Source organism: Artemia sp. Qi Xiang Cuo, chromosome 3 (genome assembly GCF_049724085.1).
Source record: "Artemia sp. Qi Xiang Cuo chromosome 3, ASM4972408v1, whole genome shotgun sequence".
NCBI classification, from domain to species: Eukaryota; Metazoa; Arthropoda; class Branchiopoda; order Anostraca; family Artemiidae; genus Artemia; species Artemia sp. Qi Xiang Cuo.
Window position 1 is genome coordinate 51,449,607 of NC_142796.1, and position 21,030 is coordinate 51,470,636.

At 37.8% G+C, this 21,030-nt stretch overlaps 2 protein-coding genes across 3 annotated transcripts in view; one reads left to right on the top strand and one right to left on the bottom strand.

Annotated features, from left to right (window-relative positions):
• The window catches only part of Ptpa (Phosphotyrosyl phosphatase activator), a 101,345-nt gene that overhangs the window by 62,327 nt on the left and 17,988 nt on the right, over positions 1 to 21,030 (top strand). The gene's annotated exons all lie outside the window — the stretch shown is intronic.
• Positions 1,154 to 20,691, bottom strand: LOC148954254 (uncharacterized). Its single transcript, XM_089087203.1, has 3 exons — positions 20,509 to 20,691; positions 19,386 to 19,556; positions 1,154 to 1,282 (listed from the first exon to the last, which is right to left on the bottom strand). The coding sequence occupies exons 1-3, from the start codon at positions 20,689 to 20,691 to the stop codon at positions 1,154 to 1,156; spliced, it is 483 nt and encodes a 160-aa protein (XP_088943329.1).

The window sequence follows — 21,030 nt, forward strand, 5'->3', positions numbered from 1 at the left end:
CTACGCAAATGAAAAGCTTCTTTATTTTACTTTTTTGATGAACGGGAAGTCCGGCCTTCACGCAAAATTGTCCGCTCTCTTCTAAAATTTTGGAAAAAGTGCAGATACATAGTTTTGGAATAAACAGCCGTTACGGGTCGGCAACCCTCTTTGTAGAACTTATGGGTCAAGGCATGGTGGGTCAAGAATTCATATTTGGGGGGGGGGGGGCACAAATGAAATTTGAGCATCCCCATCAGTATATTTTGCCCCTCTGCTCATGTAATTAGTGGAACTTTTTATTTTAGGGGGGGGGCTATGGGAGAGGACACGTGCCTAGGGGAAAGGACACGTGCCCCTTTGAGCCCTTCCCCGCCCCTCCTGAAGACAACTTAGGTGGGTGTTGCAAGACTAGACTCTCCTTTTTTAAATGGAGAATTTGATGCATAGGCTGCCATAACAGGTTATTATATGCATGAAAATATTCAAGCATATAACAAACAAAGAACGTTATGAGCTGCCCAGAAATCAAATCAGGTAATTTAGTGTTATAAAACTATGAAATTTTTGAGTCAAAGTATCAACCCTAAATACAGGGGGCTGATATCCAAAGGTGACAAAACTATCGTTTTTCAGCATAAAAAAAAAAAAATAAATGACAAGGATCTTCCAGCGTACTTAATGGCGCATAGAGCAACGAAAGCTTTTGAGGTTTCTGTTTCCGTGTATTTTTTACTGGGACAGGTAGCAAGCGTGTCTACCAACCTCACGGCAGCTGAGATGTATCCTTGGACACCGTGTTACCAAGTAGAGATCAATCCATAGCGCCACCATAGGATATCTTGGCAGTCATGTTGCCAATGAAAGACTTGTTTGATTTGATTCTCTTCTATTCTATCCCTTAATTGTGATAAATTTTTATGGTTTTGATTTAGTTCTTTTCTCGTTTGCTAATGATGGTCATTGTTGCATGATTGTCCTCATTTGTTGAAATTATGTTGCGTTTAAGTTTTTGATGGTGGGTTTTGTGCTATATTGGAACAATATATACTTTAAAGGGTGTCTTGGGTAACAGCGATGACAACAAAGTTCGTTCTCTACTTGTTCCGGCCAAGACAATACCAAAGGCTTTTACTTGTGTGTAATATATATTTTCCATAAGGTTAGTGTTATTCTAAAGAATTGTTAATGAATAGGTATTATCTGGAGTATTAACTGCAGTATATGTCTGGACATTACCCACGCAGTCCAAGGGGCAATTGTCATAAAACACGAAAATTACTTGTAGTTCAGTTATAATTTTCTGAAAGATGTGAAATAATCACCATTCGTTAAACTTATACTTTACTTTTTTTTTTTGGATCTCTATGTTTCAATATTATGCTTGAATTTGTAATCAGTAACCCAATAAACTCATTTAAATTAATTCTGGTGTGGGAAGCTGGAGATAGTGTTCATAGTTGTGTCTTTTGAAATGGGGACCCCCTTTGACCTTTGTGGTAAGGGGAAAATCTTTAAATTCTTGTCATTAGGACATTCTCAGAAAGGTTTTTGAACTTTAAAGAAACTAGATTAGTTCCTTCACAGTAAACTCTTATAATGAAAGATCTAATGGAATAGCTAAACTTTTGGGGACCAGATCATAATTTGACCTTTTTATGTGAGGCATGACGAGTAGAAACAATCTGACCATAATTTCCTCATTTATTAATAATTGCTCCTTATAAAAAAGAGTAAGACTCCATGCACGAATAGAAAGAGGCGCGTGGTTTCTCGCCTTTTCCCTTCATCAGCCCATTACAAGATAGATCAGATTAGGTTTCTAAAGTGAAAAGATGATTAGTAACAGGCGTGGTCAATTTTTGGAAACTTGTCTGCGCAAACACAAATGAGGCACTAGGAATTAAGGCTTATTTATTTATTTTTTGCAAGAAACTTGGGATATTTGGTGTAAAGTTGGATCATGATATACTCAATACTCTTTGGTTTTAATATTTATTTCCCGTCGGATAAGCTAGCCCGTCAGACCCCCCAAAGGATAATACAATTTTCGTTAGTTTTAGGAAATGACATTAAAAAACATGGCAAAGCACAATTGACTTTGGCGATTTCAGTGATACAATTTTATTTTAATATGTTCACTCTAAAGAATACCTTTTATCTGTTCCTTCTACTATGGTCTAAATATAAAACTTACAGAAAGTAAATAATATATCATTTCCTCTTTCTGCAAAATTAAACAAAACAGAAAGTGAAAAAATATTTAAAAAAGTTATAATCACATAACCATATGACTCTTCTACCTTTTAACACATATAAAGAATAAACGCCAGCTTAAAAACACATTTGAAAATCTTGTCATTTCTGTGAAACAAGGCTCTTCAGCGTTTTTGACACATTTGCGTCTTACATGTGTGGCCAAATACGCAGAAAGCAAAATTGACAAGTTAAAATTGTGGCGGACAAAAACTTGTATTTTATTTGTTTACATGATAGAATATGTCTAGAGTCCGTAAAAAGAAAGAAAATTTTGCAAAATTAAAAGAGTAAAAGACAGAAAAAGAGATAACAATGGATTTGAACAGAAGAAACGAAAAAAAAATATATATATTTTCCATAAACTTCCATGCTTGCGACAGCCAGGATTGAACGATAAAACTCTTAATCAAGAGCCACGGCCTTATCCACTACGCTGTCACAAGGTGTTAGTAGTATGGGGGTAGGCACTTTAAAGTCATGACCTCCCAGGATTTTAAAGTGATGCCCTTTTCTTAAGACATGCCTTGTCTCAAAGTCATCCCTACCCGTAGTTTTAAATTCATCCCTATACAGCCGGCCAGTAGGTGTTACATCAATATTTACATTTGGGAAGACACACCCATGTGTCTTCCCTCCCTCCCCTTTCTTTTGTCACTCCTTATGATTTGTGCTCTCTCAATTTTCCTGTTATTTTGCCCTCGGATGTGGAGGCAAAAATTAAGAACATTAAAAAGTGTAGTACATGTCCACTAGACATCCCTATTGTACTAATTAAAGCCTTTGCCGACAATCTCTCAGAGTCTTGTCCTTACTTTTTAATGAAATTACCTCTACTGGAAAATTCCCGAATTGTTGGAAATTAGGTTTTATTGCTCCCGTAAAAAAGAAAGGTAACAATCAAGATTTTGATGGTATCCGTCCCATTACTCTTACTCCAGTTTTTTCGAATTTATATGAAAGCTTTTTAGCTGAGTGGTTGAAAGTTAAGATAATCCCAAATGTTGACCAAAGACAATTCGGAAACCTACGCTCTACATCTACTACCCACTATCTTGTTCACCTTATGGACACAGTATGTAACACACTCGAAAAACCCAATACCTGGCTCAATGTTATCGCTGTTGACTTGCAAAAAGCTTTTGATTTAATCAACCACAATATACTATTAGAAAAGCTATCTAATGACTTTCAAGTTGACCTTTACTTAATTAGAATAATTGCGTCTTTCCTCTCTAACAGAACGCAAGTCGTGAAATACCTGAATGTATATTCTGATCCCCTTCCAATTTGTAATGGTGTGCCCCAAGGAACCGTCTTAGGTTCAATTTTATTTCTTACAATGATAAACAACCTTGGTGTTTATTTTCCGGATAGATGGAAATTCGTTGATGATCTAACTGTCATACAGACATGTTTCAGAAATTTAAAAACCAGCCCATTGGGCATCTTAGAATCGATATCAGCCGAAGCTCTTGCTGATGATATGAATGTCAACCCTTTAAAGTCAACTGGTTTTACTATTAATTTCCTTGTAACTCCCTCTGATTTATCCTTTCTAATCCCCCCTTAAATGTTCGTCACCAGCATGAAAATACTGAGCGTTATCATCTCAAGCGATTTAAAATGGGATTGTCATATTAATGACATCTTAAAACGTGCAAATGCCGTATTTTCCCTCCTTAAACTCCTTCAGAAATTTAAACGCCCTAAATCGCACTGTTTGAGGATTTTCCTGTCATTTGTACGCCCAACCCTTGAGTACGCCTGTCCTGTTTGGCATCCTGGCATTTCCATTGAATTGTCGGACAGAATAGAGGCAGTCCAAAAAAGTTGCCTAAGAATTATCTTCAATGAGGGTAAAGTACCTTACATTTCCCTTCTTAGGAGAGCTAATCTTGTCACCCTTAATGAAAGGAGAGCAAAAACTACCTTGCGTTTTGCTAACAATGCCCTTCATAACCCTCAAACAACTTACCTTTTCCCTGGTCAATATTCACCCCTTCGACCCCGTCTCCCGCGTTATGTGTAAAAAAAAATCCCCCTTCCCGAATAATAGTTTTCACTGAAATATGTATAACATATTTTATCCCTTATATATTTGACATTTTCAATCAGTGAATCTCCGCTGCCCCCCCCCCCCTCACTCACTCTTTACCTCATAGTTATTAATTTTAATGCCCATTTTGCAAAGTTTGAGGTTTTATATTTATGTTTGTTAGTCACCAACTAACTTAATTTTACTTTATCCCCTTGTTAATTTTACGAGTTTTCGTTTTTTTTGGCATTTTTTCTGACTTGACATTGGCCTTCTAATTTTATGAGTTTTTTTTTTAACATTTTTACGTATTTGACATTGACCCTTTTATAATTTCCTGTTGTTTTGGGTTGTTTGTTTTTGTTGTTCTTTTTTTTTGCTTTATTTGACGCTAAAGTGCGAATTCGGCCCTTTTGGGCTTGTGATAGCCGTTTTTCAGCAATAAATCCTATCTTATCTTACCCTTGCACTTTAAAGGGACCCCTGTTTTAAATGGTCAGGCGTTAAGACAAGGTTTACATTCGGTTGCTATGTAGTTGAGGTTGAGAGTAATGTGTGTCTGAGTAGGCGTTATGCAATAGAGGAATTTAACCAAAATATTTGGAGTTGAGGGTAATGCTATCGTTCGTAGATTTATTAGGACTAACTTGACGACAGCGCAAATGTTACGTAATGACAGCGCACACGTGAGTGTTACGTAATACAGCACCAGACAGAGAAATTTTATTAAGAGATTTCAAGACGTTTCTTAGGACATTTTTCTTTAAGACATTTCAAGGCGTTTCTTAAGAAATTTTTCTTTAAGACGTTTCAAATTTTTTTTAAGACATTTCATGGCGTTTCAAGACGTTTCTTATGACATTTTTCTTTGAGGTTTCAAGACGTTTTGTAAGACGTTTCAAGACGTTTCTTAAGAAATTTTTCTTTCAGATATTTTTCATCGAGACGCTCAAGGAGTTTTTTTTTCTTTCAAGACGTTTTTTTTTCTGTCAAGGCTTTTTTTTCTTTAATTCTTATGCAATGAGGGGTGTTTACGGATGACGCATTCTCACGTGAACTGTCTCTTCAGAGTACGTGGGGGACTCCCCCCCCCCTCCCACTTTTCACTGAGGAGGACAAACCCGCGGGATGTTACATAATACTTTTCGAGATTTCATCTTCTTTCAATACGTATTTCTCAGAGGTCCATTATATTCTAATGATTATATTCTACATTAGGATTCGAATGGACCATTTCCCTCCAATGGAACGACACCCTTGATGACTGGACTAGTAGGGTATTTCTGATATTCTCTCTTGACGAGTACTTTCCAAGAAATAGCATTTGCACGCAAGGAGAGTCCCATTTTTCATGCATGCTAAACTGACAGTTATGTGTTTCCTACATTTGCAATAATTGACGTGTAGAGGGTAAAATTTTTCTGTAGAAATTTTCTATGGATTCCTTGTCAAGTAATACTTTAATCAGTTCAACCAAAGTATACCGCGTATTGCTTTTAGCATGTTTTTTAAGCAATAAGAACGAGAGGGGTCTGCAAGACGCTTAATTGTGTAATTACGTGTAATTATTGTGCGATTACACATTGAAGATCCCCCCCCCCCCTGGAACATGACATCTAAAAAGACAATGATTTTTGTAAATACAGAATTTATTGATGAAAAAAATTATAAAACTATGAAATCACTGAAAAAGCAATTAGAAATACCGCAAACGTAACATTTGTTTCATTTATTTAATATTTTCTTGTATTTATGGGCCAATGTTTTAGAGTTTTAACCGATTATCCTCGATATTTTAACATTTGTTTCATATTTTTAATATTTTTATGGGCTTTTGGGCCGAGGTTTGAGAATTTTAAGATGTTATTTCCCATATTTTAACATTTTTTCATGTTTTTCACTATTTTCACGGGATTTAATATATCCAGGACATGAAAAAATTCAACCTTGAGACCAGAGTGGCACTGCAATACCGTTTTCACACACATCTGAGGGCCATTTCCACTAAGGACATACTAGCATTTGAGGGTTTTAGGCGATTTTTTTTTTATATTTTAACATTTGTTTCATGTATTTAAAATTTTCATGGGCATTTGGTCATGGTCGGAGGGTTTTAAGGTATTATTTTCCATATTTTAATATTTTTTCCATTTTTCATTGTTTTCCCCATTATTCATCATTATTTTATTATTTTTATCTTAATCGATATTGATCAAGGACATGAAAAAATTCAACCTCGAGAGCAGAATGGAACATCAATATCGTTTTCACAAACAACTAGGGGGCAATTTTTAATAAGGATATGCTAGCACTTGAGGATTTTAAGCAATTATTTACCATATTTTAAAATTTGTGTCATATATTTAATATTGTCTAGGGCTCGGTGGGCCGAGGTTTGAGAGTTTTAAGATATTATTTTCTATATTTTAATATTTTTTTCATATTTTTAAGATTTTTCGTGGGGTTTAATAGATCCATAGCATGAAAACATTCAATCTCAAGATCAGAGCGAAACACCAATATCGTTTTCACAAACATCTAGGGGGTAATTTTGACTAAGGTATGCTAGTACTTGAGGATTTTAAGCAATTATTTACCATATTTTAAAATTTGTTTCATATTTATAATATTTTCCAGGTATTATGGGCCGAGGTTAGTAGAAAGGCCTCAGGAGGTACAAACAGGGCTCCTTATATGGGCATAGAATACTGACAGGGCTCCAAATAAGGGCATAGCCTCCCTAGGGAGAAAGATTGCGTAATCGGTCAATGACCTCTTTTTCCAAGGTCGATTTAATTGATGTTTCTATGTGTAAAAACTCCGGGGCGAAGGTTGCACATGCGCATTGAATTCTAACGGGAACAATGTTATTGATCTAGGACTCGAGGGGGAAGTGAATTTCCGAGAACTTGATTGCGTAATCGATCGCGAATGTCATGGTGTCCAGAAATAGTATTTGTTGTTGTTGCTCTAGGCAATGCTATGAGTTTCCCGGAAACAGTTAGATCACGTGTTTCCTTCTCAGCCAATCAGAGGGCTTGTTTGCATATTAGCGGCGGAGGGAATATAAGGAAAGGATTTTTGCTAAAGTTTTATTAGTCTGTGAATAGAATTCAAAGGAGTGAGAAGAAGAACAGTTTTGACTTTACTCATTTGGATATATATTTGTGATGGCGATGAGTGGACTGTTTACCCTATTAGAAGTTGATAGTAAAGTTGATGATAATAGTACAAGAGCACCAAACATTGCGGTGGAAACCACGAAAGGATCACGTCTTTGTCTGGAATGGGATGCAGTATATGCAAGATATGTGATATCCTTGAGCAAATTTAAAATGGAGGATCAATTATGTTTAGCCGCAAAAGTTAATATAGCCCATGTGAATAGACTTCAATGTGCTTTAAGTGCATTAGTGAAACACATCGAAGGCAATAAACTGTATCGCTAATTGTACATGCCCTGTATTATTAATGCTATTGTAATTATTCAATAAAATTGTTTCGAAATCAAAAATGTCCCCTTTCTTTTCTGGTAGAGCTAGTGAATCATGCTCAGTCTAGAGTCAGCAGTCAGACTGAAAGGACTGAAAAATGAATAAATTTGAGAAAGGGAGAATTAGATCAAATCTAGTGTTTGTGGAAAAACATTTGATTTTGGATGATGATTTTCTCGAGTTATCTCTTAAACGCAGGATATTCTCCTGTCAGGGAACACTTGACAATATAATGAGGAGTGATTCTCCTCCATTGGACTATTGTATGAAACTTTTAAAATGTGATTCAAATGCTTATACTCAATTTATTGATATATTAATTGGAACAAGGCAGAATAATATTGTGGATATACTTTTGAAAACATTGCCAATGGATTCAATGTAGATGGCTCGCCCATCATTCGAAAGAGGTAACGCTAGAGTGTTACTCCTCGCTCCCCCATGTCCCTCTCATTGAATTTATCGAACGAAGACGATCAGTTTCGTTTTAGCTGTGAGTGAGTTTAAAAATGAAAACTAAAAATGTTATATATATTTACATTGTTAATGTAAACACTTGGCAGTTTGAATAAATTTGAGAATCTTACAATTATTTATTACTATATTGAAAATTGTAAATTATGTAATACTTGTAAATTACATAGAGGCTATGCAGTACAAATTAAAGGATGTAATTCATGTCTTGAAGAGGTGTGTGACTCTCATCCTAGAGGGCACCTGTGCTCCAATTGTCACTATGATAAATGTGATCTGTGGGAGAATACTTACCCCGCTATGATTGGAAAGAATCCCAAACGTGATTTCAGTTTATTTCTACGCGATTGGTATCGTCGCGGATTTAAATTATTCTGGGAAGAGGAATCTGGTCTACGATTCAACTGTTGGGGTAACAAGACAATCTGGTTTCTACGACATCGTTGTGATGACACCACCTACTATGACTATAAACCAAGTGATTTTTATTTGGCTGTGACGGAATGTGATTCACCACTTGAAAACACTGTACGTGATATTGCTTCAAATAGACAGATTAAAACTCTTGAATTTTATAATATGAATGCAAATAGTATAATTGACTATACAAAGAAATATGACAAGAGTGAAGTTACATTGTACTGTAGAAAATGTGACCCTGACTTTGCAGTCAATCAAGATCAATATACAGTGAATCCAAATGATTTACCAGCATTAGTGGTTCACGACAGTTGCCTATACACCGAAGATAAAGAAATCTAAAAGTGAAGATTTAAAGATATTGTTGTATATATACATTTTAATAATAAACAAATTCACAAATATTTTCAAAGTTCCTTATTCTTAGGTCACTGAAACCAATACTATATAAGTCTGAGAGGATGTTTTCCACTAGAAAGTCGTTCAGACGTATATTGTCACCATAAATGTGTAGAAACTGATTGTAGGTATAACCGCAACATCGGAACACAAAATATAGTAGTGGATGGAAGCCACAGCTTTTAGTCGTTAGATCCTGCACCCTCTTCCGATTTTGAATAATAGTTTTCCCACTGCTCTCAATATAGTTGCTGATTTGAGGCGTGTAGAATGTATAGGGTAGACCAAGAGGATCAAAAAATTCAATCGTCTTCATTGTTTGAAAGATGCACAGCCAATGACCCGTCAGCACAGTCGACGGACTGCTATTAACAATAATCAAGGTATTGTTGACACTTTTGAATTTTTCCAAGATAGTCCGAGGGCAGACAATAGGATTTGTACTAGGACATATAGGGGTCCATATTAAATACATTGATTATTTGACTGGTGTTCATGGCGCCAAGTCTAGTAGAACACTGCCTTCGGGAGTGATTTCCCAATAGGTCTCATATTGGTTTAGTGAGATTAGGGCAATACTCTCAGCCAATGGGTCGGTAAATGTACACTCTAAACGCACACTCCCCGTACGTACTATACTCATATCCTGTGTACCCGACAAATCCAGTACAATGATACCATGTGTTTTAGCAAACATATCTTCGGTTATACCATTTTCAAATAGTTGTGAATCATGATCTAGGGTTTGCATGGTCAACTCGTACAACGTTCTATAGGATCTATCAAAAGATAGATTGTAGAGTGGGATGCCGTTTACTTTGCGCACAAGAGATGAAAGTACAAACATCTCGAATTTATGTGGGCATTCAGTCCATGATCCTATTGCACTGGCGCTTTTTACAAAGGCCGAAGCCAATTTCGAGGGGATTTCGCCATTGATAAAGGATGAATCGGTGAAGGTGCGTGAGCCCATTGCAATATGACGGTGATTGGTGATTGTATGAGGAACAAGTAGTTTAATAGTGTTACCATTCGTTCTCAGTTCTTCCACGGCCAATGCAACAGAGCTCTTGACCTGTTGTTTATGTACATCAAGTAGTTCCGTGTTGAGTGAGAGACTCGTAGTATGATTGCCTGCAATTTACTTCCTTAATATGATATTGTAGTTTGGACGCGTTAATTTTATATCCGATTTAACATTGGGCAGTTTCCATTGGGGTATATTAAATATTTCATGATCTATTTTTCAGACTAGATGTAATTCACTAGTTGTAACATTTTTAAGTGCATCTGTATTATCAGTATTAGTAATATTGTAAAATTGTTGTTTGTGCTCACCAGCGTGCCATTGATGTAGACACTGATTTCACGAAATAGATTATGTAATATACAATTTTCATAGGATAACCCATCGCCCCGAATTGGTATTGTATTATCGGATTTCCGGACTTTCATTTGCAAATCTATAAATGTGGACGATAAATCTATGAATTAGTCTTCATTGGAATAAATTTGAAAGTGGATATTGTCGGAGAGGGGTTGTTGTGGATAAAATTGTTCATAGTATCCATGCTTGACACTCACATCGACATTTTCGGCATTGAATAGATTCAATGAGGTGGTGATTGAAGGTTGAGAACCCTTATGTGGTAGGTAGGACATTTTAGGAGAAGAAATCTAGTTTCGATCTGACAATTTTCTTCCTGGGGCTTTTGGTTACACTACGTGTCGGCTTTTCCCTTCTTTTCTTTGACAAAAGGGATGTCTTATGTTTCCGTCCTGAGTAGAGACTGATGAGTGATGCGGTGTTTCTTAACCTTTTTAATTCATTACCCTTTTGTTTTAGTATCTCGCAAAGGGTTCACGCATTGGACTTATGATTTTCTGAAGCAATCTTTTAAAAATCCATGCCAGAGACCTAATAGTATAACGGCCAGTCCGTAAAGTTTGTTACAGGTGGGACGTGTTGTTTTCTGGCCAGTGGATGCAGCGAGCAAAACAGCTTCGATAACCAGCGACCAAGATTAGCGACGAACCTTGACGAGCGGCCGTTACAACAAACATATTTGTCACCCTGTGCTTTCTTACCAAGAGTATTAACATAGCATTCACTATCGGGACAAATGATAACCACTTTTCTATCAGACATCTTGTTTTTGAACGATGGGACGAAAATGGCATTTAATCACAGCCAAACGTTTTTAAATTGATATTGGAACACACAATTCGTTTCTTATTGTTAACTGACAGATTTCAAAATTTTAAGTGTTTAAGGGAATATACTGAAGATGGTTTATATTTTAGTGATGAATATTTTCTTGATTGGTTTTTCGTTAAATAACTCGTAGGAGGGGAACATTTGAATTACCAACTCGAGATGTTTCCACAAATGAAGCATAGAGAAATATACAGGTGTACGTGGAGAAGGCAGGTGGATAGTCGGCGAAAATGAAATTAGAGTTTTCCGCACTTTTACCATTGATTATATTGAGCTTAAAGACAATAAAATACTTTAGATTATCATTGAGAATAACCTTTTCACTGGCAATAGGTGAACTAATTTAGATCTTGCCCTCCTCCTTTGAATAGTTGAAATGAAAAGCACCTTTTTTACGAGCGGAAATTCTTTTATTGATAGTACGACATAAATCATTCATACAGGTGAGTTCCTCATAGGGTAATTCAATATATGGATAATCCAACCAATTGATTTTTTGAATTTGTTCTTGATCACCTGGTGGTTGCGGCCAATAATAGGGTCTAATTTTTATTTCATATTTACGATACTTTCTCAGGATGTCATAGGTATTTTTGAGAATACAGTCTACAAGAGCCACTTCATACTTTCCGTCGAATTTGATGGTGGGGGAGAGTTTCGTCCAAAAATCACTTGTTCTATTCAAGTCGGTGTAGAGAGGATCAGAAACATTGGACATGAAAGTCAAATAGAAATAATTGGTCATTGTTAATATCTTCAGAACTGACCCAAGAATAAAAATCTGAGTTGTATCCTAGCCAGCGAACAATCAACTGTTTCTTACCCTGGAGTGTACGACTCTTTAATATCTTTTCAATTTGATAAATTTCAGTAGTGTTTCTATCTTTTTTCAGTTCATATTCATAAAAACAACCGAGAATATCATCATCTTTGGTGTCTCGCAGTCGATAAGTTATGGGTATGGTGTACAGGATTTTGGACACTTTAAAAAGTTCGGTGCTCCATAAAAAATTCCCCTTTTCAAAAATATTGGTGGTTCTATTAATTCGAACAGTATCACCAACATTGAATTTCTTTTTCTTTTTCTCTTTTTCACCCTTGGACTATTGCTTTAGAAAAGCATCAAATGTATTTTCACTATAATGAACATCCGTTGGTGTACAGTTGGACAGAGATCGATGGGGTCGATGGTTATATATCTGCATGATTTTATCTAAATCATGAATAAAAGCCGATGTATTTTTCAATGTTCAATATCTTGAAATTAATAGACGAATCGTTCTTATTAATCGTTCAGCCAATGCAGCCTTTATCGGACTGTAACTATGATAAAGTGTTGTATTATATTTCAAAAGAACCTTTTGCACATGTGGATTAACAAATTCAATACCGCGATCCGATTAAATTTTTCTATACGACTCCTGTTCTAGAATACTTTCAAATCCCCGAGCAACTTCGATACCTCTCTTTGGCCGCAGTGGAATGGAATAGGCATAGCGACTAAAGATACTGATTGCCACTAGAATATATTTGTAGGGGGCATTGTGACGCCGTTGAACTGCGTCTAAAGTTAAAAGATCCATTTGCATTATATGCAGAGGGAAAAAGGCTTTAGTTTGTCGATATTGTTTACTGCGAAGCCTGTGATTCCGATGTAGTGTGTAACTCGGTTCATTTTCTAGATACTCTTTTGCATTTTTCAATGTGGTGGTGCCGGAGACAGCTTTGGAAAGCGTTTTGGGGGAACTTAAACTTCCCACTTCGCCAATATTTTCATAGACACCTTTCAAAACTTCATCCATTTTGAGCGCCAACACGTAGTGTAATGTCCACTCCCCTTTTGCACACTGGTGGGCGAATCAATTCGTCCTCGCTTTTGACTAGCAGCCACAGGTGTTGTAAAATCAGTGACGCTGCTAGTATCTTCAAATATTGAATCTTCTTCTTTTTTAAATGGTGTTGTTGGAGGACTATTTTCTCTTAGTTTCTTTAGAATTTGCTTATTGCCAATAAGACTTTTGGGAAAATTTGATACACACAGACAGGTGTATAGATTATCGTCAAAGGATCTAAGTCACTTACGATTCGTTACCATATCACACATTAAATAAACTAGATTCTAACTTTTCCCTTGAACTCTAGTTTAATTTCATGAACTATTGACTTGAACTTAATCACCGGTTTTAAACATTTGATAGGATAATACTCTTTTCCTCTGTTATCGATAGTTCAACTGCACTAGATCTCAAATTTTAAATACAATCGAATTAAAATCCTTCTCCTTTGATTGCACTGCAGAATCTTGAGTTGTTTCATGTTTAGAGGGATCAGTGGCGGTGGGTCTCTCACGATATGGTTTATGTTTGTCCACACGTCGCAATGCATCTTGAAGTAAAAGCAGTTTTTTGTCATCGGCAATATTCTCATCGTTAATGAATTTGCTTAGATTGTCTTCAAAATGTTCGATGGGTGAGAGGACAAGTTCAAATGGTGTCAATTTATAGGGTTTTGCCATTCTCACTAGAGAAAACTGTTTACAAGTCCTGCAATTATCGGCAGTAAAAGTGTGAAGAAGCTACCGCCTGCTTGAAGGAGTCGTTTTCTTTTAAATTTTTTTACCTTTTTTTTAAAAGCCAAGGCGCGTACAGTTGAAAGATGTTTCTTTGTCTGTTGTCTAAAAACTTCTGGCAGTTGAACATTGCCCTCAGTTAAATTTAAACAAAGTTCAGATATTAGATTAATAAAATCATTGTCAACCCCATGTTTGAGTATACCCTTCCTAAGCACTGGTTTTGAAGTGCTTAAAACGAAAAACAGATGCCGTTTTTCGTGTAGTTTATTCAGTGTCATAATGGCAACTAATAGTCTTTTCTACTGTTCACCGGAAGATATACTGTAATTTCATTGTTGAAAATGTCGGTGACTACACGTAGATCCTCGGGCGTGCTCTTATTAAGATCAAAAAAAATGTAACCTTTGGGCTTGATAGGCACCTTAGTTTCCGCGTAAAACATAATTTTGGGAGTGCGGGGTTTTATCGGATTTTGGATATCTCTGCGCGAGATCGAATCCCGAACGACTCGATAGATAATATAGACGTTGCAATTCAATGCAAGGGTTCGCATACATTTGCTCTGATGAAACAGATTGTGTAGAACCAGAGTAACGGAAATGCGTTCATGATGGGAGCGAACGGTGAGCAGTTGTAGCATTTCCTGTGAGAACTGTTCAATGGATTCAGCCAAATCATCTATAATCAACCACGAGTTTGATTCAATACTATTGAAAACATCAAGTCCTCGTATGAATTGTCTTGGTATGGTTGTGTCAATAGCTTCTATTTGATCATAGGACTCCTGCCAAATACTATAGCAATAGTAGATTTTTTTCGGTTTTTCCAAAAACATTTTATCGCAATTTTGAATTATTTTAGGTAAAAGCATTGTTTTCCCTGACATTGAGGGACCAAACAGACATGATCTGAAGGTCATTTTAAATTTATGAATGTTGCTGACAACAGCCGGACTATAACTAACTGTAAATCAGATGTATTCAATGACTAAGCTGTAATTTCCACGTCTATTCAAGAACAACAAAAACAATATTTCATGGCAGCATTTATTTCGACACTGCATGAAAACATTTGTTCAACATGAACAACGATAAAAATAATAACACTTGTTCAACGTGAGAAAATTTCATGGTCAAAATGAAAACTCTATTTGTTCAACATGAACAATGATAACACTTTATAAATAAGCACTTATTGTCCATCAGCAGCACTTTTTTGTACAACACTTTATGTACAACAACAACACTTTTTGTCCAGCAACTTAAACACTTTTCTATACAAAAAAAAAACAACAAACACTTTTCTATACTACACTTTTTGTACAACAAAATACACACATGAGAACTAGTAGCACAGTTGAACGTTATGAATTTAAAGGTGTGGGATCCCCCCACCCCCCGGGGGCCGCGGGGCCGAAGGCCGGCCGGCCGCGGGCGGGGACCCCCCAATTCCCGGGATGACCACGGGCCGGGACCCCCCCACCCCCCGGGAGCGGCGGTGGAAAAAAAATAGTTGTCGTCACTGCTATGGGTTAGTGGAGGTTGAGTTAGTGGTGGTTAGGTTAATTTATGAACAGGTTGAGTGGTGGTTAGTCAGATTAGGTTAATTTATCCAGACCAAGTTGATTACGATAGTCAATGCATTCAACTCGGTCTGAAATACGGTAGTGACCTTGAGGTAGAACAGTCACACCATTCTCGAGCACATAGACCTTGTCGGATATACACGACATTGCATTCTTTTCCACTCCCACAGTATAATTTCTATACTGTAGAGAGCGAATTGCAAGCACTTGTGTTCTTGGCACTAGGCTACTTTCTACACAGTCTCTGTACACGCTCATGTTAAAATTGCTCTTTGCAAAATGTATAGGCACCCCTTTACACGCCTTCTTTTCGACTCCACTATGAGTGTCAACACAAAAAACTTTGGGACCTAGGAACATCCCCCTGGATATGAAATTACTCCCCGTCTCAGATTTTAATTTTAATAATTGGTTGGGGGCTTTATGTTTCAACAGCTCGGGGTAGAGTGATGGATTCCAGTTGGTGAAATCCATCCGTGAGCTGATATGCACCCCATTTTGCAAATCACCCAATAAATCTTCAGTCCCATTTACCTTTAACAGCAGAGAATCTGTATCACCATAGTAAACTTGAACCTCCCCCTCCCGTGGCCATTGCACCTTGCACACATTGTAAAAGAACGACAACATGAGCTTTTTTGAAATTTCTAGTACTGAACTGCCGCCTGCTATATTCTTGTTCAGTACCACATTTCGCTTTCGCCTGTGTAGAAGAACCATGCCAGTCTCTATGCTCGTGAACGATGTAAAATTGGGGTCGGCAATAATTCGTGCACACTCTAGAGGGTCAGTCACGACGTCGCAGTGAGATCTGTTACGTACGCTTTCACACATTTTGCCAAACGCTGAATTTAGAATGAGCTTGTACATTTCCTTCTCCACCTTGGAGTTTGCCTTAGAACATTTGTCGACAAAAGTATCGATAAACATTTTTAAGTAAGGTCGCTGATTGAACTGCAGGACCCTGTATATTTCGGTGATCTTGAAGCCGTTGCTCACCATCCAGTGCAAAAGCACATGGTGAACAACGATATTCTCTTTAGGGCCCAGATCAGCAATCAGTTTCTCTTTAGAGAGAGTCCAATGCATCCCCATATCTTCAATCAATGATCGATTGTAGGGGCTTAGCGAGCCCCTGCTCATCGACCGTTTGATACAGGTAAAAACAAAATCTTTGACTGAGTCGTGAAGCGCTAGCGGAATGTGACCATCAACTTCAAAGAACCATCCTTGTGGCCCATTGTCCTCGACGGTGGTAATGTCGGGGAACTCACAAGGATTCTCAAGCCATTGATAGTTCACACACGGCAAGGAGTAGTGGGACATTGCCGAGGGGTACAATGAGTTCATGTCCAAGAACACTGCATTTGACTTTGCACCGGTGCTTTGTCCGCTCGGATCGGTTGATAAGACGCGGTCCCCATGAAAAACATACCCAACCCTCCATGAACGCGCTACAAAAATGTGCTGATCAACGTCGGTGATTAGGCCTATTTACTCCCTGCTAATTTTTTAAATTAAATACAACACTAAATGGGGTGTAGAAAAATATTAGCCTATATCTAACCCGAACTCTGAATAGATCTGGTCTGTATTCTTACAGACTATATCCAACAGAGTAAGAACGTCACTGGCCAAGTACAGTCTACAATAATCCCACCCATTTTTACAATCCCCCTTGGACCACACCTTCTTGGCAAACTCATACACCGTGGCTGTGCATTCACTGTTGGTCAGTGAATTGTAAAAGGCTTCAATTGGAGGTAGTTTCTCCTCACTTAAGCGTGCGCCAGAACAGTAATAGTCGTATGCGTATATACCTTTGCAGGTCAACAGGTCATACATTTCACTGTCTGGAAAGTGCTGTTTAAGCAAGGGAAAGCTGTCAAACTTGTCGCTTTTTTTGCACTTTAATCAATTGACTCAATGTCTTGGTGAAAAAACGAAAAGAATATAAAAACCTGATTTTATTCCAGCACATACGCCCATTATTCAGTGCCTGCCATTTCAGTTCGAGAAGCAATAACTTCTGGGCTGATTTGGGAATTATGTTGTAGGTAAAAAAACTATTTACCATTAGACAATTTACTCTCCCTCCCTCCCCATGCATACGTGCCAGTGCAGGTAAAATAAATTTTAAGTCATAATTGGAGTTATGAATAAAAAAAGGGATAAAAAACTGCTGGATAACATTTAAATTACACGATTGCTGCGCCACCCCTCTAAAATTACTCCCCCCCGAGGATATTTCCTGCCACAAGTGATTATGATCTCTAACTTTCCCCCTCCCCCCTCTTTTCCCTTTAGTCCCCGTATTCTCCTCTACAAACTCCCCCTTACCACCCCCACATATTTTTTGATTTTTAATCGCGAGACGATCCTCTGCAGACAGCACCATTGCATAATGCGTATTTCTCAAACGAGAAATAGCACCATTAGCCGTACCAATCAGTTTAGTCAGTGCCTTGACCATGCACTCCCGCTCATCCAATGTTTCAACTATTTCTAACAACCGCATGGTGTTAGAACTATCTCTTTGCACGTGGGCGTAGGACACTGCAATAGCCAGATGTTCTTTGACTCGGTTTGGATATTGGGGGTCATTCACCTCCACCAGCTTAGCTTCACAATCCAAAGATATTTTGTTGCACTGGAGAAGGGTGTTTTGGAAATTTTTAAAACGTAGAATGGCCCTATCCCCTGAAACCGTTTCCACTGTCTGGTAGCCGTGACGGCTACAATGCCTCATATGATCTTGTAACTTTAGTTCAGTCCAAAATCTAGAGAGGCATGTTGGACAGTAGAAACGTACCCCTTATTCTTACCCTCCCCCAGAACTCTACTAATGTCAGTGATAGGGTTAAAATGACCGATTGTGTTCGGTTCACTAGGTGGCGTGTAAATCAACCAAACCCAGTGTTTAACCAAATCAACTGAGGGGCCCCTTACAGGGAATACCACCCCCTTCTTTTTAGAGCGAACCCCATCTTCAAATTCTGTTTCATACTGTACCACAGTAACGCCAATATTTAAATGAGCATTAGCCCTTTCAAAAATATCAATGGCTCGAAGCGTTACTGGGTATTTCCCCTCTAAACATGAAAAATCTACAACTGGGAAATCGGACCCTTCCTTCCCATGTATAGCCCAATTGTCCAAATTCATCTTGGTAGCGTCCCGCGCTAGAGGCTCAAATTCTGATATGAGGAAAGCATATCTGAAACACATATGATCTGTTTCAAAACAAATCTGCTGGACACGATGCCAACCTTCTAGATCTGGATTATAATTTAAAACTGTACCCGTGCCCCAATGCCCCCCTCTTAAAATAAAATCTTTCTTAATTTTACAAATATTAACGCTTAAATTTTCAACAAAAAGAACTATAGATCCACTACCATTTTCATTAAAGTTCTCGAGATGCGTTATAATCTGATCCATCCAATCTATGAAAACTCCCTCAAAATTTTCTAAATTTGAATAAACCAAACGCATCTCGGAATGTATAAAATGATAGTAAACTTCACTTTTTCACTCATTCAAATAAAAAACCTTTAAAACAATGGAAACCTTAATTGAATCCCTACCTCCCCACAACTGAATCTGGTTCTCCAGAAGTGCACGAATTTTGTCTACATAGTTGTGTACAATCTCTACAGGGTCATAAACAAATTTTCCCCCATAAGTGTATTAAAGGGATCCCCAAACGTTGCAGTGAAAACAACTATATTATTTAAAATTCTGTTGGACAGCTGAAAGTCTGGGAGAGTTGTATCCCCCTCCCCCTCTTGGATATTACCCCCTCCCCCCACTTGTTCAAAAAAAACTGGCGCATGCTCCACTTCAGTTGTTCGAAGTGGAGTCGTGAGGGGCTCGGAGGTTGGAGGGGTACCTGTTAATTCCCGGGTAAAATCATATAAAAATTTCAATGTGTTTGGACTCAAGTCTACCAGCTCAACTGCGCTATAATCAACATTTAAAAAATCACCTATAAACTCGTCAATATTATCTGGAATTTGATGTAAATCATCCCATAGTGAATTGTTGGGGGACTCCACGTGTGCCTCCTCTTCTTCCCCTTCTTCACTGGACGGCGAATATGGGACCAATGCTCGCCCAATCTATAAATGAAAAAAAATAGCTTATTTTCAAAGTGTTCAAATCATCCCCTACTGCTTTTAAAATTTGGATTATTATTGCTTAATAAAATTTGGTTAATTAAACTGAAGATAATCTAAGATATGACATAGAAGGCAACAATTTATTCGTTTATTTTCAGTGTTAAAAAAAATTTTTTTTTTTCCGCGCTTCCCCTCAGCGCTCCCCGGACTCGTGGTACATACCTTTGACCATTCCCTGACCCATGTCGCATCCCCCGGCACGTCCCTAACCTTGCCCCACAGCACACCCCGGACCCATCGGCGCATTCCGGGCTCCGCGGCTCCCAGCCGTTTACACAATGTTCGCCAAAAACCATATTGTTAGACTACATAAGTCCAAGTTTCTCTCTAATTCCATTCTACATGTTTGGTGAACTCCTCATTAGCTCACAATTATTGTAGGCCACCGCGCTAGTGTTCCGATTTCCAAGCCTGAACTTCAGACAAGGAAACAGTACAATTAAATGCTGTAAACCGTTAACTCAGTATATTGCCAACAATGTTTCCCCATCACTAAAATATTGGCAAGGGTTTGTAAGCTATTTTCAGTGCAAATTAGAACGTCAATATGTACAATAGATAAAGGAATAATCTCTCTTAAAACTATGTGAAGAATAGCATTCACGGAGTTTCAAAGGTACCTAAAAATATTCACTTATGAGATATCGAAGCGATAGCAAAGATTAGAAAAGAGCGGTTTCTTTGACATGCAAAAAATTACATTATATTTAGATATCTCCGAGGGAGGGGGGGGGGGGAGCAGAGAAATTTAAAACAGTGGGTGTGGGATTATAGAGAAAATAACATTTTTTTTAATATCTCTGAGACAAACTTTTACAGTGTTGAAAAATAGTGAAAAAGAAAAGACTAAAAAAACATTAGAAGAAATAGAAAGGTATGAAAAAATGCTTACATTTGCATATCCCGGCTGCACTTGGGCATCCGAAGGACCAGGTAGTGCATGCTGGAGGGCCACTTCCTGACCTTGCATAAGTGGGGCAGCTCTTGAAGGCCCAGGCAACGTATGATTGAAGGTGGACGGGGCGGCGGCGCTATGTTCTTGCGCGACTGGGCCGGCTATTTCACGATCGTGCATAGCTTCGGCATTGTAGTTAGCCGCCCACTCTCTCTTTAACTTTCTGCCAGGCTGCATTGGGGCTGGCACTGATGGGGGTGCCTCGCCCTCTCTGGCTTTCTTGGAAGGAGGGGGCACGCATTCTTCATAATTTGCCTTAAAAAGAAGAGAAAAAATTAGTATCTAAATAATTTGCCCCTTTTTTACAGAAAGAAAGTTATTAACTACAATTTTGTTTAGAAAAGTATCGCATTTTAGTAAAGCAAAAAACCCATATTCTCTCCCCCTAAATTTAGGAAAATTAACCCACCCTAAGTCTACCCTCTCATGTGTTTTATTCAAGCGAAAGCCATATCTTAC